The sequence below is a fragment of the Hyperolius riggenbachi genome, chromosome 3, assembly GCF_040937935.1.
Source record: "Hyperolius riggenbachi isolate aHypRig1 chromosome 3, aHypRig1.pri, whole genome shotgun sequence".
NCBI lineage: Eukaryota > Metazoa > Chordata > Amphibia > Anura > Hyperoliidae > Hyperolius > Hyperolius riggenbachi.
Window position 1 is genome coordinate 84,241,557 of NC_090648.1, and position 18,553 is coordinate 84,260,109.

The 18,553-nt window shown below is 47.2% G+C and overlaps 1 protein-coding gene and 1 long non-coding RNA gene across 11 annotated transcripts in view; one reads left to right on the forward strand and one right to left on the reverse strand.

Moving 5' to 3' along the window:
• Positions 1-18,553, forward strand: part of LOC137562780 (uncharacterized) — a 139,851-nt gene that overhangs the window by 99,398 nt on the left and 21,900 nt on the right. The window lies entirely within an intron of this gene.
• Positions 1-18,553, reverse strand: part of GMIP (GEM interacting protein) — a 148,489-nt gene that overhangs the window by 53,898 nt on the left and 76,038 nt on the right. For 9 of the 10 annotated variants that reach the window (XM_068274466.1, XM_068274463.1, XM_068274462.1 and 6 more), the window contains 2 exons: positions 12,424-12,478; positions 10,705-10,833 (listed from right to left, as the gene is read on the reverse strand). In XM_068274466.1, the coding sequence (XP_068130567.1) occupies positions 10,705-10,833; positions 12,424-12,478 (184 nt within the window). The remainder of the gene's footprint in view (positions 1-10,704; positions 10,834-12,423; positions 12,479-18,553) is intronic. The other variant, XM_068274464.1, reaches the window with a different exon arrangement.

Sequence of the window (18,553 nt, forward strand, 5' to 3'; positions counted from 1 at the left end):
TGAAGTCTTTCAGGAATCGTCCTTATGACGCTTTATTTGTCACCTTGCCGACTCCGTCACTGTCCCCCAAATGCCCTCACCCACCACGTATTACATAGCTCCCAACTGTCCCTCCTTCAGAGGGACAGTCCCTCTTTGGAAGCCCTGTCCCTCTTTCCTCCTCATTTGTCCCTCTTTCAGGACTTTGTCCCTCTTTCTATGTAAATATATATATATTTCTCTACTAAAAATGTGTTTGATTGACTGTGTTTATTCTCATCCTTTAAATAGATATATTACTAATTTTAAAATGTTATAAGCAGGATAGAAACACAGACCAGTGTGTTTTGAATTATAAAACAAAATTTTTCTTATGAAATCTTTATGGTATACGTGACTAGGGTTGTGTCAGGGGCGTGGTCAGGGGTGTGGCAGGGGTGTGGCTTAAGTGACCCTTTTTCTCATCTCAAAAAGTTGGGAGGTATGCGTATTATATGCGGAAGTCACGGACAAGAATGCACAGCGGACAATCGGGTGGCACATTAACATTTGGGGGAACAGCAACGGAATCGGCGAGGCGGTGTCATGACTCGAGGGCGATTCCTGAAATTGTGGTCCTTTTGGTAAGCTAAAAGGGAAAGAGGTCAGAGAAGGTGGCAGGTGGGCCCACTAGACCCCAGGCACCTGCCTAGGTTGCCTGCTGGATGATCCCTCTCTGCTCTCCTGGCATTAGCATGTAACTTTTCTTTGCAAAGTTTACAGGTACACTTTGATGCTTTTACCCGTTTACCGAAAACGGTTTTGTACTTATGAGCTGCTAACAGGCGTTTGTGTCATATTTATCACATTCCTGTAAATGTCTAGTAAGGTGATGTTTATTAGCAATGATTTGTGGGATACTTCCTGTCTAGAATTCCTCTGTAATGATTCACCCAACGTTCAGAAGCATTTGGAAGAGGCTGCATTTGGCTCACTCTTGAATAAAAGCCAGTTAGGGCGTTTCTCATGCACATCTCTTTCTCATGTCACACACAACTTTTATTAAAGTGCATGAACAATGTACATTCACACCAAAACATGATTCACAAACGCTACCATTCACTCCATTGTGTGGGAAATTATGTATGGGCTCACTGTTAAAATGTTTCCTGGGGTCCATCTGAAAATGACGCCTGCGAATAATGGCGCACGGTGTTGCCGCTAATCCGTTTGACATTTATCGCTATTTAACGTTAAAGCCTTATCGTTATTTAGCGTTAACACACAGAACCCTCTCTGTACCTATCCCTAACCACCCCCCTGGTGGTGCCTAACCCTAACCACCCCCCTTGTGGTGCCTAACCCTAACCACCCCCCTTGTGGTGCCTCACCCTAAGCACCCCCCTGGTGGTGCCTAACACTAACCACCTCCCTGGTGGTGCCCAACCCTAACCACCCCCCTGGTGGTGCCTAACCCTAACCACCCCCCTGGTGGTGCCTAACCCTAACCACCCCCCTGGTGGTGCCTAACCCTAACCACCCCCCTGGTGGTGCCTAACCCTAACCACCCCCCTGGTGGTGCCTAACCCTAACCACCCCCCTAGTGGTGCCTAACCCTAAGCACCCCCCTGGTGGTGCCTAACCCTACTGTGCACAATAACATCTGCTGTTTGGCATATGAACGGCACTATTGATAAATAACGTTACTGTGTGCCGTTTTTCTTCTTTTTTCCCTGTGCGCCATTATTATGCAGTACTAACGATAAATAGCGATAAGCGTATCTTTTTAATGTGGCGCCATTTTTATGCATAGGCGCTGTGCGCTATTATTCACTGATCTGGTTTCCTGAGTATCTGTGTGCAGCAGGCCTTCACGGGGAGATATTTGTATACAGTGTGGCTGGTTTCCTAAAGCATCTCCAAAGACTTTCATGTTTCCCTAGAGGAGATATCATACATGATCCAGCAAACCTGAACCTAATTAACCAGCTCCCGACCGCCTCAAGCTGATGGGTGGTGGGAGAGTGGCTGACTGGGGACCTCCTAAGGCCAATTGGCGTTAAAGTGCGCACGCATTCCCTGCTAGTAACTCGATGAACGTATATGTCATTAGGAAGGTGGGGGGAGGTTTAGGTTTAGGCATTAGGTAGTTAGTGTGTGTGGCGGGGTAGTTTTAGTCATTAGGAAGGTGGGGGGGGGGGAGAGTTTACGTTTAGGCATTAGGTAGGCAGTGTGTGCCTTGCTTTAATGTACGCTCTGGGGCTTCCTTCAGTCCCTCGCCGTCTTCCCACGTTGCCTAAATCCTCCGCTTGGCAAGCCAGTAATTCCACCTTGCATGTGTGCCCCATCATCGGGAGAGCTCTGCGCCTGTAAAGTACTACTGCACAGGTGCAGAATGCTCCTGATTACGGGAGTGCGACGGGGAGCGAGTGCGGCCTGAGTGCACCTGCTCTGGGCGCCTAGCGGAGGATCCAGGCGGTCTAGGGAGATGGCGAGAAACTGATCAGCCTGAATGGGGTTGTAGGAAGCCTCATGGAATCTATACATTTTTCTTTTACTCATCTCACGTAGACTTTAGGCCTGGGACCACTAGCAGTGCTTTTCTAAGCGCTGGTGATTTGAAACGCTCTTACTAATGTAATGCTATGGGGGATTTAAAAAAAAAAAATCCCATCCCTCTAGTGCAGGGGTCTGCAACCTTTAAGAATCAAAGAGCCACTTGGACCCGTTTCCGAAAAGAGAATAAAAACTGGGAGCCGCAAAGCCATTATAAAACAGATATGTCCCCAATATGCACAAATCGTTAGCAGATATGTCCCCAATATGCACAAATCGTTAGCAGATATGTCCCCAATATGCACAAATCGTTAGCAGATATGACCCCAATATGCAGATATGACCCCAATATGCACAAATCATTAGCAGATATGACCCCAATATGCAGATATGACCCCAATATGCACAAATCATTAGCAGATATGACCCCAAAATGCAGATATGACCCCAATATGCACAAATCGTTAGCAGATATGACCCCAATATGCAGATATGACCCCAATATGCACAAATCGTTAGCAGATATGACCCCAATATGCACAAATCGTTAGCAGATATGACCCCAATATGCACAAATCGTTAGCAGATATGTCCCCAATATGCAGATATGACCCCAGTATGCACAAATCGTTAGCAGATATGTCCCCAATACGCACAAATCGTTAGCAGATATGTCCCCAATATGCACAAATCGTTAGCAGATATGACCCCAATATGCACACATCATTAGCAGATATGTCCCCAATATGCACAAATCGTTAGCAGATATGTCCCCAATATGCACAAATCGTTAGCAGATATGACCCCAATATGCACAAATCGTTAGCAGATATGACCCCAATTTGCAGATATGACCCCAATATGCACAAATCGTTAGCAGATATGACCCCAATATGCAGATATGACCCCAATATGCACAAATCGTTAGCAGATATGGACCCCAATATGCAGATATGACCCCAATATGCACAAATCCTTCAGCAGATCTGAAAAGAAAAACCCATTTACTCACCTAGTCAGAAGTACTCATGTCACGATCTCCTCCTGTCCCGACCTCCGGTCCCGACCTCCTTGTGGCGCGCAACTCCCTCGGCTCCTCTTCCTTCCTTCCCGACGTCACGTCCTGCCTGCACTACACTGCAGTGCTACGGGAAAATGGCCGCCCGAAGCCCTGCACTGGTCTGGCGGCCTCTCTGATAGGCTGCCGGCCAGCTGGCAGCACACGTCACACGCGCACATGTAACAAGCGCGCCGCAGCCACTGACACTCACTACCGGTGTAGTGTCAGAATGGGCAGCCCTGCAGCACCGGAGCCGCGACTGAGCCGCGGTCTAGGAGCCGCGGCAAAGGTGAAAAAGAGCCGCTTGCGGCTCCGGAGCCGCGGGTTGCCGACCCCTGCTCTAGTGGGATCACAGCCATAGCATTACATTAGCAAGATCTTTTCAAATCACAACGCACTCAGAAAAGCTCTCCTAGTGGGCGCCAAGCCTTATGAACAACTGTTAATAAGGTAGCAGGAAACTTGGACACCTTACAACTAATGGACAATTTGGATGCCCCATAGATGCTAATGCAATTATCGGCTATTGGTTGCCCAAAGCAGAAATTTGGACACCTGATCATTTTCATTTTGAAAATTATAATGTTATAGTTTATAGATTTTTTTTTATTGTTCTGAAAATTAGAACGTTAGTTTTTTTTCTTATTTTTTATGTTTTGCATTTACAAATTATTTTATTTTTGAAAATTGTTTTGAAACTGAGTTTTGTATTTATACCTTTGTTGTTTTTGAAAATGATTGTTTTAAAAATCTATTGTTTTGAACATTATAATGTTTGGAAGGGGGTTCTAAGGTTAGGTGCAGTGGCGTAGCAATAGGGGGTGCAGAGGTTGCGACCGCACCAGGGCCCTTGGGTCAGAAGGGCCCCCAATCAAGTGCAGTATTAGCTCTTAATTGGTCATGTGCTGGTAACAATCACTTCTATAGGTGCATTGAATAGTAGTAATCCTTAATAAACTGTGTCCCATGCCCTTCTTGCACCTCTGACACTGCAGCTGACCTTGGCAGCTTTTGGTGCGCCAGTATTCAATGTATAAAGTCAGGCCTGGATTTAAATCGCAGGAGCCTATAGGCACAGAAGTCCTGGCATCCTAGTCTTCGCCCTCCATGAACCTACAAACCCCCTCCAAGCTACACCGCAAGTGTACTGGCTGTCCCTGCTGTCACTTCTCCCTTACTTTCCCTGCCTGTCTTAGGAAGACACAGGTGTTCTTTAGTATTAAGTTGCCGCCAACTGAAGGGAGATCTCATCAGTGGAAGGCTGAGAGTAGGGTGAGAAACCTCTCATTTACACTCTGCTTTGGACTCTGCATAGGGAAGGAAGGAGGGAGGCACTAGGGGAGGCAAGCAGACCCCGTCATCAGGCGCCTGTAGGCACGTGCCTATAGTGCATTATGGTAAATCCGGCCCTATATAGAGTGCTTGGGGGGAGAGGCCAATGTAAAACTTGCACAGGGGCCAATAGCGCCTTGACTACATCACTGATTAGGTGTCAGGAAAGAAGCTATTTTCCAGGCGCCCACATTTCTGCTTTGGGTGCCCAATAGCCGATATTTATGTCAGCACGTATGGTGCACCCACAAAACTGTGCACAAAATGTAGGTTACATATGTGAAACTGTACGTATGATTCACAGGAAATGTCACTCTTATAAAGTGGAAATTGTGTTTCAAGCTTGTTTAGGAGGCATCACATCGTTTCTATTTCTGCTGCCGTTATTAATACCTCACTGGGTGAATTACAGCTCTGATGATAAACTTTTGAGTTATTTCTGCTTTTTTTTTTACTGCCTGGTTTAAAGCACACAGAAGTATGCCGAACTTCCTCTTCTGCAGAGTGTTGTCATGCAGTTATTACAGGGGTCAGATACACCGCTAATAGAGTACAGAAGATGCGGCTATGGTACTCCTCTAATACCAACACAACCTACACTAAACCAACCCACCTGTCTTCTAAGAAAAAGTCCAGCTTACACCATGTTGTTTTCATACATTACTAACGCAAACCGAGGCCCACCATATGTACCTGATTATTCATGTATAGTCCTTATTAGGACTACAAATATAATTTCGTTTTTATTGTTATAGACGATATTTTGCAATTTTATTGCCGTTATTTTAACATATTTATTATTCTATCTTAGATAAAGATGTAGAAACTATAAAAATATTGTTATAGACAATAGGCATTATTTACAAAGCTTTTTCACCCATGTTCCTCTGTTTTCACCTTATCTATGTTACTTTTTAAGCTCTCAAAGAGCAAAAATATAATATAATGAAGGTAAGAAAAGTAATATTGAAGTGAAGTTACAGTAATCAGGGACAACTTACTTTGAGTGATTATTTTGTGTGTAAGTTTGCTGAAAGTTTATTTTTATAAAATAGGTGACAAATAAGTAAATTATGAGAAGTTTTGTGAATAGAGCTTCAAATTCTATTCCAACAATGTCCTGCGCCAAAACTATACACCTTGTATACCCTTAACGGGGAGCCAGTGGAGAACATCTAATCCTAAAGTGCAAAATATCAATACGCCACTGTCTACTGTACAAATTCACTTTATTCAAAATTGCTAATACAAAATCCCCCACAACCCATTAAAAGAGCAGATCTGCAGTGTCTATCCTAAGCTGACTAACAGCCGGCTGTGTCACTCATTCAGGACCCACTACACCACCGCATACACACAATTAGGAAGTCCTACTACTCCCGGGAGTAGCACACACGGTCTGCTGTTGTTGGGCAGTTCACATTAGTGCTCCAGAGTTACAAAATCCCTTATGTGGTAGCAGTATGCTGTATTGTCAACACATGGGAACAATATTCGTCACGCTGGCAGGCTGTATTAGAGCTTGTTAGTAAGCGCTTGTGGTTATTGTCATCATCAGCGTTAGTTCATGCAAAGCAATTTATCAAAGTTTGCCAACTAGAGCCCTCGTTGGCAAACTTTGTGAATAGAGCCCAATATCTTAAAATTTTGGCTATACCCCACGTCCTTTTTCCTGTTGCCCTTACTTGACGAATGCCCTCTGTCACTACCCCCCCCCCCCCAACCCCCTTTCCCAAGTAAGCAGCCTTAGGTTTACCTTTATTTCTGGTAAATTCCCCCCAACCACGAATGGTCTAGTGGTACCCCCGAGCACCTCTGCTCATTCCCTCTCTGCAGCATGCACGTTCCAGAAGGACTCCTCCCATTCCCCTCATACCCCTCGGCACCTCTGCTCATTCCCTCTCTGCAGCATGCACCTTCCAGAAGGACTCCTCCTACTCCCCTCCCCCTTCAGCACCTCTACTCATTCCCTCTACGCAGCAAGCACCTTCTAGAAGGACTCTTCCTACTTCTCTCCCCCATCAGCACCTCTGCTCATTCCCACTCTGCAGCATGCACGTTCCAGAAGGACTCCTCCTACTCCCTTCCCCCTTCAGCACCTCTGCTCATTCCCTCTCTGCAGCATGCACCTTCCAGAAGGGCTCCTCCTACTCCCCTCCCCCATCAGCACCTCTGCTCATTCCCTCTCTGCAGCATGCACGTTCCAGAAGGACTCCTCCTACTTCTCTCCCCCATCAGCACCTCTGCTCATTCCCTCTCTGCAGCATGCATGTTCCAGAAGGACTCCTCCTACTTCTCCCCCTCCCCCCATCAGCACCTCTGCTCATTCCCTCTCTGCAGCATGCACGTTCCAGAAGGACTCCTCCTACTTCCCCCCCTATCAGCAGCACCTCTGCTCATTCCCTCTCTGCAGCATGCACGTTCCAGAAGGACTCCTCCTACTTCCCCCCCTATCAGCAGCACCTCTGCTCATTCCCTCTCTACAGCATGCACATTCCAGAAGGACTCCTCCTACTCCCCCCCCCCCCCCCCCCTTGGCACCTCTGCTAATTCCCTTTCTGCAGCATGCACGTTTCATAAGGTCTACTCTTACTTCTCTCCCCCCCCCCTTCCTTTAGCTACTCTGCTCATTCCCTCTCTGCAGCATGCACCTTCCAGAAGGACTCCTCCTACTTCCCCCCCCCCCCTTCAGCACCTCTGCTCATTCCCTCTCTGCAGCATGCATGTTCCAGAAGGACTCCTCCTACTTCTCCCCCCCCCCCCATCAGCACCTCTGCTCATTCCCTCTCTGCAGCATGCACGTTCCAGAAGGACTCCTCCTACTTCCCCCCCTATCAGCAGCACCTCTGCTCATTCCCTCTCTGCAGCATGCACATTCCAGAAGGACTCCTCCTACTCCCCCCCCCCCCCCCCCCCTTGGCACCTCTGCTAATTCCCTTTCTGCAGCATGCACGTTTCATAAGGTCTACTCTTACTTCTCTCCCCCCCCCCCTTCCTTTAGCTACTCTGCTCATTCCCTCTCTGCAGCATGCACCTTCCAGAAGGACTCCTCCTACTTCCCCCCCCCCCCTTCAGCACCTCTGCTCATTCCCTCTCTGCAGCATTCCCCTTCCAGAAGGACTCCTCCTACTTCCCCCCCTCCCCCTTCAGCACCTCTGCTCATTCCCTCTCTGCAGCATGAACCTTCCAGAAGGACTCCTCCTACTCCCCCCCCCCCCTTCAGCACCTCTGCTCATTCCCTTTCTGCAGCATGCATGTTTCAGAAGGTCTCCTCCTACTTCCCCCCCCCCCACCCCCCCTTTGGCACCTCTTCCGTCCTCGCAGGCATGTATGCACTGACGCGCTGTCACATTCCTGCGTCACGGGGAGAACACCGCTGCAGCCATCCAGGTAACCTGGATGGGTGAAGGAAGCTAGGACTGAGCGCCCATAGCATGTAATGTATGTTCCCTTCTCCCTGCTGCCCAGTGCCCTGTCCCAGCACATAATTCTATACCTGGCTGTGAGCCATATTGAGAAGAGGTGATGGGGTACACTTGGGGGGCCCCTACAGACTGATATGGTAGCCTTGGCCTTGTACCCACCATGCTGCAGTCCAGAATTCCAATGGAGTACTTGGCACTGTCCACCTCCAGGAGGTCTAACTCTCATTAGTCATTGCATCAGGGCACAGATTGGGCATCAGTAGTCTGTGGTGTGGGATTCAGGCCTGTGTCAAAAACGGAGCCCACATTTTGTCTTTAAGGGCTCATTCACACTAGTCAGTGAGATGAAATGCATGAAAATGCATTAATAAAAAACATATGTATGGGTTTGTGGGTTGTTGTGCATGGACTTTCATGTTTCCCCGAAAAATGCACCCTATGGCAGTGAGTCAAAACTCACTGCTACCCACATAGGGCTTGATTCACTAAGACAAATAGCATGCCTTATCAAAGTTAGCATGCCTTATCAGAGTAGCATAGCAAACTTATGTCTGCTAATTGGCAATGACGAGAGCTCCACTCATCCTGCCCTGAGCCCCTGCCGGTTCGTAGCGCTCGCTATGCTACTCTGATAAGGCGTGCTATCTTTGATAAGGCATGCTATTTGTCTTAATGAATCCAGCCCTTAGTGTGAATAAGCCCTAAAGTTAGCATTTAGAAGCCCTGCCTCCTGTCATTTGGGGACTCATTTCCTGCTAGCTCTGCATTTCTGGATTACAGAATAAAGAAGTACACAAAGGCTGCAGGCCAGTAACTGATGCCCAAATGCCCATTACAGTCATTACAGTCTGCTACATTCTATTTTTACCTACTCTGTGCAGAAAAGATCAGTACGATACAGTGCATAGAAGTGGAGAAAAAGCAGAACTTATTAAGCCTCCAAACAACTCACAGCTCCTTCCGGCAGTGACGGTAATGCACAGCATCACATGCAAACATCAATGTAAACTGCACATCAAGTCTATTATTTCTGGAATGGAGAGAGTTTATGCATATTTCTCAAAAAGCACCCAAGCATAAAGTATCTCACAAGAGTTTGTATATACCTCTTACATTTTTGTAAATATTTAATTGTATATACTCGAGTATAAGTCTAGAAATTTAGGTCTGATTCACTTCATGTATAGTATAGGGGTCGACTTATACACGAGTCACAGGCAACACTGAGCACACTGAGTAATGTGTGTATTAGTAGTGACATTCCCATTTCCAGCAATTTACCCTGTGCTAAGTTATACTTTGAGGAAAGGAAATGCCAAGAAAACACAGGTCTGAAAGTCCTCCTGGCCATAACAATATAACAAGGAAAGGGGCAGGGGAGAAATACCGGGCTGCATAAAATGGAGTGAATAATTGCAGCACTTGGGGGCCTGGAGGAGTTATTGGCTGCACTTAAGGGACAGGAAGGGTTAATGGCTGCAATACTGTATGTAGTGCAATCATTAACCCTTCCTGGTCCCCAAGTGCAGCTATTAACTTTGCTGGGTACACTTATACTTGAGTCAATAAAAAATTCCAGCTTGAAAGGGTCAAATATTGGAGTCGACTTATACATGAGGTTGACTTGTATTCGACTATATACAGTACAGTATATCTCTCCATGGGAAAACACTGAATATATATGACACTTTGATACACAGTCAGTGTACAACTTGTATAACATGTAAATTTGCTGTCCCATCAAAATAACTCAACAAACAGCCATTAAAGCGAACTGTGCTCTGGATTTTGTTTTTGTTTTTTTTGCTGTTGCACAGGAGCCACCGGGTACTGCAGCTTCTATGTGACTGCTACAGGCAGGGGAAAGAGGCAGAGCCTCCCCGAGGGCCCCCTCCGTCCATATGCATATCCATGGAATGGCGAGGTTACAACTCACCTGTCGCCACAGCCGGTAACTTCAGCAAGTCTTCTCCTCGTCACACAGTTCAGCGTCTTCTCTCTGACAACCCCTAGCGGCTCCTCCTATTACTCCACTGCTGGAGGAGTCAGAGAGGAGATGCTGCAACTGTGCAACCTGGAGAAGACTTGCTGAAGTTACAGATGACGATGACAGGTGAGCTGAGTTTTACCCTCACTATCTAATCCTGGAGGACACTTCCTGGGTAGTATGGCTAGCCATCTATACTTGGGGGGTGGGGGACCCGAGTAGCACAATTCAGAGGGAAACTGGGGGTGGGGGGAACCCATGCTGCTTTTGCCCCAGGGCACCAATGGAGCTAGAACTGACCCTGTATGTCAGTCTCTATATCCCTCTCAGTTCAGGAGTGCTGGTATACAAAGTATGCAAACATCTATTATACTTCTAGACTGTACCGTAGTTGAGCCTCTTCTCCATATAGCCCAGAATTTCTCGGACGTATTTACACCAGCGCTTGGCATAATTCAGGGCGGATTCCACTCCTCCTTCACTATGGTTGAGAATTGCGTCTGCTTCTTCCACTGCTGAGAAACACAGAGCATTTACAGGTTAGTCTGCGCCGGGAGTAAAAGATCCACTGATGATGATATTGGTAGTCTATTGTTTGCATTTGTCATATGTGTGGTGCAACTTGTCTCACGCTAATCAGACATGGTTCTTAATACTAAAGATTCACTTCCAGTGGCCATCTAGAAAACCCTGATGAATTTGAACGCTGAAAAGAGCTATTTTTTTTATCTCGTATTAAAAAGGTTGTTTGTTTCACTTAAAGGGTTACTTGGATCACATGATTCTGGCTGCCATAAAGCGTCCCGTTTCTTAAAGTTACAGACTAACCAGCAAGCTCATGGTGAACCAGAACTCGTTGGAGTGTGTAAGGGCTACAATGGTCCTAAAAGCCTCCTTACTAAAATGCTATGGAAAGCAAAAGTTTGCTTTCTTAAAACAGAAAGAATTTGCGATAATTCAGGTTGGAGTGAGCTCTGAGATGTCTCCCCGTGCATCACTGCTGAATATATGCAAATTAACCATTGTCGTCCTGAGAAGTTAAACTAATTTCTTAATGTGTATCTAAAGTGGAATGTACACTATGTACAGTATGTACACATAGTACCAATCCTACTCAGAATGTGTCGGTGTTTTTCTTAATTTTTGTCTATGCTTTATCCATAGAGTTGGGTCAGTCACAGTGACAGCTCTCCTGAAAACTAATCAGAGGCCATTAAACCTCTGAATGGCTGTGTAAAATACTAATAATAATGGGCTGGTGATGAAATGTTCAAAAGATCATCATGTCTCTGTGTGGGAACTGAATAAACACCAGCCCTGTGAGTATGAGTGTTATAACTTTTGGAAACTTCAGACCTAGATTTTTTTAAAGCCCTGCAATGTTCTGGTAGCACATGGCAATTTTACCATTACTCGTACCAACTAAATAACATGCATTGAACCCCGTGTTAAAGAGGTAACATAGGTGTTGCTAGGGTAACAGACGAGAAACACTGACAGACGTCACGCTTCTTGCGTAGTGCTAGTGCAACTTACCCTTGCGAGGCTTGACTTAACCAGGTAACGTGGGTTGCGCTAATTGCACAACACACTGTACATAGTTGGCATAACTTAAGGCAAAGGTGCCATGCACTCCCTGTACACAGTGCAGGAAAAAAGACCATAAAACTATTCAAAGAGTCAGACTTTTATGAACTATTAATAATGGCCCACCATGCGCTTCATTCTCAGATCTGCAATGACACCATTTGGAAGGTGAGCAGTCTAATACAGGACAGGATCTGTAGCATTTTCCATGCAAGGCCTCTTTCAGATGGACGACTGAACTGCGCACTTGCCAAGTAGTTTAGCGTCCCCTCCGACACCCATTTGGGTGCAGTTAAAATGCAGTTGAATGGCAGCGTGTGTAACACCACGTGTGTCAGTGCTTGACATGCGTCAGTGTTACCCGGCAACAGAGAACTGCAACATGTTCCTTCTGAGTATGGCTGTGGCGACACTCAGTTGTGACTCCATCGGGGGGACACACACCTGTCCAGCGCTGGTACTGAGTGCTAACAAGCGCCTAGGCTATTATACAGAAGACTGTAATAAATCAAACTTACTGGACAATGCCCCATCTCGGTCCGATGTTCGGCTCAGTTCCAACGGAGTGCTGATCTATGGAGAATACAATACAGACAATCGCATAAGAATCTTAAAGGCACTTAAAGGGTCAGTTTACCAACAATGGAACTTCATGGGTGGATGCTGATTAGACTAAAATAAGCAAAGCAACCAAAATAACAAGCTGATGTAAATTTTATTTCAAAGCCAAAGTATTTCGTCTCCACCGTCTTACACATGAAAATGGCTATAAATGACTCTACAGCCGCTACAACCAATCAAGTCGATAGCATTAAAGCCGGTACTTGATCTGATCCCCAGTTGGACAGATTAAAAAGGTACACAATAGAGGTTCACAATAGAGCAAAGTTGTGTCATGGATGGTCACAGTGGGTGTGATGTGACTGTCCATGGCATGACCCCATTGGTTGTGACAACTTTGGTTGTGTCAATAGCACCAGAGTGACCAGACATAGATAGCATGACCTGAAGTGGCTGGATAGTGTAATGGTTTAGCGCTCTGCCTTTGCCACAGAAGCCCCTGGGTTCAAATCTTCCTATTTCAGTAAGCCAGCACCTAGCGACACTCCCTAACATTGCTACTGCCTACTGAATGCACTCTAGTGGCTACCTCTGAAGCACTTTGAGTCCAACAAGAGAAAAGAGCTATACAGAAACTGGAATTATTGTTATTATGAAATCTATGATGGGTCTGACTTCTGTCCGATGTCCTTGTGCTCTATGCTGCCACCCTGAGGCTCCTGATGATTAGAGATGGCTCGACCCTCCGATTTTAAATACGCTAACCTCGAACGCGAACTTCCGCAAAAGTTCGGGTTCACGCGAACTTTGCGAAACGCAATAGACTTCAATGGGCAGACGAACTTTCAAAACTTCAAACTTTAATTCTGGCCACAAAAGTGATGGAAAAGATGTTTCAAGGGATCTAACACCTGGAGGAGGGCATGGCGGAGTGGGATACATGCCAAAAGTCCCGGGGAAAATATCAGGATTTGACGCAAAGCAGCGTTTAAGGGCAGAAATCACATTGCATTCTAAATTGGAGGCATAAAGTGCTTTAAAACATCTTGCATGTGTACTGCTTCACACTGACAGGCCAAACTCACTGTGTAACCCACCGCAAACAGCTGTTTGTGTAGTGACGGCCGTGCTGGACTGGTGCGCACCATGGCGAGAGTGCAGGCAATAGCGGTTTTCAAGCCCATATGGTCACCAGGTGGAGGTAGCTCAATGATAGAACAACAGTGACTGTCCAGCTGATCAAATTTGGTCTGTCCACAATGAAGCAACAACCTTATTATCTTGGATGTGCCCCCCAACACACTCATATAGCCGGACGTCATTGTTTCATTGCGATACGCGAGCCCCTTCACCGCGGCAAGGTAATGATCATGAAGGGGAATTGACGTCTGTACATGCCTTTTGTTTTGTTGTTGCAGCCGCAGTGCAGCCAGAAAAATTAGGCAGGCATGTACACACACCAGAAAAATTGTTATTGTTTTTGTTAGCAGCCGCTGCTAGCAGCAGCCTTAAAAGTTCAGGAATCCACCTGGAGTCCTGGACCCTGTTGGTGGTGGCGGAGAAGGCAGTCAAGCGGCCTGCAGGCAGAGATGCTGTGTGGGGACTGGGGATCGGCTTAGTCTTGGGGCAGGCAGTCACACGGTGTGCAAGAGGAGATACGGTGTGCAAGAAGAGATGCTGTGTGCGGGGACTGACTTAGTCTTTGGGTGGGCAGTAGCCCTCCGGGATCTGTGCCTCATTAATTTTGATAAAGGTGAGGTACTGAACACTTTTTTGACCTAGGTGACTTCTCTTCTCAGTGACAATGCCTCCAGCTGCGCTGAAGGCCCTTTCTGACAGGACGCTTGAGGACAGAGTTGTATGGCAAATTGTGACAGCTCTGGCCACAGGTCAAGCCTGCGCACCCAGTAGTCCAGGGGTTCATCGCTGTTGTCTACATCCACAGTTAAGGCCAGGTAGTCGGCTACCTGCTGGTCGAGGCGTTGGTGGACCAAAGAATGTTGGACCAAAGAATGTCCGACATCACCATGAGATCGCTAGAGCGTCCTGTCCTTGCCTGCGTGGACATGGAAGAAGGATTACTGGCAGTGGTACCTTTATTCCGTTGTGCTGTGACATCACCCTTAAAAGCACTGTAAAGCATACTTGCCAGATTGTAGTGCAAGTGCTGCATCCTTTCTTCCTTCTGGTGATTTGGTAACATCTCCGCCACTTTGTGCTTATACCGAGGGTCTAGTAGTGTTCCCACCCAGTACACGTCATTCCTCTTGAGTTTTCTTTTGTACGGGGGTCCCTCAACAGGCTGTACAGCATGAAAGCTGCCATCTGCACAAATTTGGATGCCGACGTACTATCCATCTCCTCTTGCTCTTTCTCAGTGATGTCAGGTAAGTTCTCCTCCTCCCCCCAGCCACAAACAATACCACAGGAAAGGTGAGCAGCACAAGCCCCCTGCGACGCCTGCTGGGGTTGTTCTTCCGCCTCCTCCTCAAAAAAAAAAAAACACCTTCCTCATCTGACTCCTCTTCCCCACACGATTCTTCCTCCCCCCTCTTCTGTGCTGCCGCAGGTGTTGAGGAAACATCTGGTTCTGCTGATAATTGTTCCCACAACTCTTCCTCCTGTTCCTGTTCACGCTCCTCCACAGCTTGATCCCCCACTCTACGCACGGCACGCTCCAGGAAGAAAGCATATGGGATCATGATGGTGCCTTCACTGCAACTCACCATATTTGTCACCTCCTCAAACGGCCACACGAGCCTGTAGGCATTTAGCATGCGTGTCCAGTACTTCGGCCAGAACAACCCTATCTCCCGAGAGCATGTCCTTGTACTGTAGTTGTACAGATACTGGTTCACGGCATTCTCCCGTTTTAGCAGGCGGTTAAACATAAGGAGCGTTGAATTCCAGCGAGTCGGGCTATTGCAAATCAAGCGCCTCACCGGCAAGTTGTTTCTCCACTGAATATTGGCCAAGCATGCCATGGCTGTGTAGGACCGCCTGAAATGCACTCACACCTTCCGTCTGGACTGCTTCAGGACGTCCTGTAAGCCTGGGTACTTACACACAAATCTCAGAATTATTAGATTCAGCACATGTGCCATGCAGTGTACATTTGTCAACTTTCCCAAATTCAAAGCCGAAATGAGATTGCTGCCGTTGTCACACACCACGTTGCCGATCTCCAGTTGTTGCGGGGTCAGCCACTGATCCACCTGTTTGTTCAGGGCATCCAGGAGAGCTGCTCCAGTGTGACTCTCGGTTTTGAGGCAAGACATGTCTAAGATGGCATGACATCGTCATACCTGGCATGCAGCATAGGCCCTGGGGAGCTGAGGCTGTGTAGCTGGAGAGGAGATTGCAGCACCAGTAGAGTAGCACTGTCACTCAGCCAAAGAGGAGGAGGAGGACGACAGCAAAGAGGATGTAGCAGGAGGAGTAGGAGGAGAAGGAGAGGAGGTGGCAGCAGGCCTGCATGCAAGCTGTGGAGGTGTCACAACTAGGTCCGCTGCACAGCCACATACTTCCTTGCTTTCCAGTGGTCACCAGGTTGACCCAATGGGAATGTGTAAGTAATGTACCTGCCTTGGCCGTGCTTTGCAGACCAGGCATCCATGGTCAGATGGACCCTTGACCCAATGCTGTGTGCCAGAGATGACACCACTTGCCTTTCAACATCATGGTACAGTTTGGGTATTGCCTTTCTTGAGAAATAATTGCGGGCTCGTATCTTCCACTGCGCTGTCTCAATCTATACAAATTTTCGGAAGGCCTCAGAGTCCACCAGCTGGTATGGTAACAGCTGGCGAGCTTACAGTTCTGCCAAGCCAGCTGTCAGATGCCGGTCAAGTGGGTGACTGGCAGACATTGGCTTCTTCCGTTCAAAGATTTTCTGGCTGCTGCTGTGGGCAGAGGAACAGGAACCACTCAAGGTGAGAGGTGGAGTGGAGGAGGGTGGCTGTGAAGGTGCAAGGGAGAAAGTGGCTGAAGATAATGAACATGAAGGAGGAAGAGGAGAAGGAGGGTGGCTTTGCTTTTGTGTGCTGCTTTTGCTCAGGTGGTCTTCCCATTGCAGTTTGTGCTTTTTTGTCATGTGACTTCGTAAGGCAGTTGTCCCTACGCTGGTCTTGGCCTTTCCATGGCTCAATTTTTGGTGGCAGAGAGTACAGATGGCATTGCTCTCATCTGAGGCAGACACATGAAAAAATGTCCACACCGCTGAGCACTGGGGTGATGGCACTATGGTGGCGTCAGCAGCTGACGTTGAAGGGCATGTTGGCTGGCTGTCGATAGGTGGCGATACATGCCACCGGACTCTGCCATGAGCTGTTTCTGATGATGAGCTCCCCCTGCTTCTTTCAGCAACTCGTCTCCTCCTACTCCTCTCTGGCTCCCCCTCTGAACTGTCCCCCTGGTCATCATGTCTGTTAGGATCCCACATAATATCCATGCCAGTATCCTCATCATCGCCATCATCATAATCATCCTCCACAGCTTCGCTTGTATCAGACACCTCATAAACTGCACCAACAGCAGGTACTTCATGATCCTCCTCACACCTCACGTCCATAGTGACGCCTAACTCAGATGTATGAGGTGGTGTAACTTGCTTAGCGCCTTCATCTTGTTGTAACAATAATGGTTGTGAATCAGTTAATTCCCCACCAAATAACTCCTGCAAAGTGTCAAATGGAGTAGATGTGGTGCTTGTAGGAGCACTGGTGGCTGCAGAAGATGAGGTGTTCTGCGTTAAATAGTCAACTACGTCCTGACAATCTTGGGAGTTGATGGCACGTGCCTTTTTCTGAGCACTGTAATTTGGTCCAGGGCCACACAAAATCATGTCAGCACGACCTCAAACAGACCTGCCGGGTGGCCTTCCTCTGGCTCTGCCTCTGCCTGTTGTTTTGCCAATATTGGGGGGATGAAATGAAAGGTATGCACTGACTTGACTAATCCAATGTGCAGTCACACAGGTGCAGTGAAAGGTATGCAGTGACTAGTATTACAATACAATGTGCAGCTGTCACACAGGTGCAGTTAACAGGTATGCGGTCACACAGGTGCAGTGAACAGGTATGCTTGTACTGGTATCAATACAATGTGCAGCTGTCACAAACACAGGTACAGTGAACAGTTATGCAGTGACTGGTATATAAAACTGCGTGCTGCCACGCAGGTGCAGTGAACAGGTATGCAGTGACTGGTATCAAAACAATGTGCAGCTGTCACACAAACACAGGTACAGTGAACAGTTATGCAGTGACTGGTATATAAAACCGCGTGCTGTCACGCAGGTGCAGTGACTGGTATCAAAACAATGTGCATCTGTCACACAAACACAGGTACAGTGAACAGTTATGCAGTGACTGGTATATAAAACTGCGTGCTGTCACGCAGGTGCAGTAAACATGAACAGGCATGCACGGACTGGTATCAATACAATATGCAGCTGTCACACACACACAGGTACACTGAACAGGTATGCACTGACTGGTATATAACACTGCGTGCTGTCACGCAGGTGCAGTGAACATGAACAGGTATGCACAGACTGGTATTACAAATGTGCAGCTGTCACACACACAGGTACACTGAACAGGTATGCAGTGACTGGTATATTACACTGCGTGTTGTCACGCAGAACACTGCGTGCTGTCACGCAGGTGCAGTGAACATGAACAGGCATGCATGGACTGGTATTACAAATGTGCAGCTGTCACACACACAGGTACACTAAACAGGTATGCAGTGACTGGTATATAAGACTGCGTGCTGTCACGTAGGTGCAGTGAACATGGACAGGTATGCACGGACTGGTATAACAAATGTGCAGCTGTCACACACAGGTGCAGTGAAAAGGTAGGCACTGAATGTGCTGGGCCTGGCACAGTATAGCAATTAGCAAGGGCCAGCTGTGACTGACAGGGCTGTATATGCAAGTGTCAGTGGGCCACACACACACACACACACACACACACAAAAAAGATCACAAGAACATTAACTCTCAAAAGAGCCGTTTTGGGGTGCTTTTTAGCAATAAGTATCAGCAAGGAGCAAGCTAACAAGCCTAACAACAGCCTAACT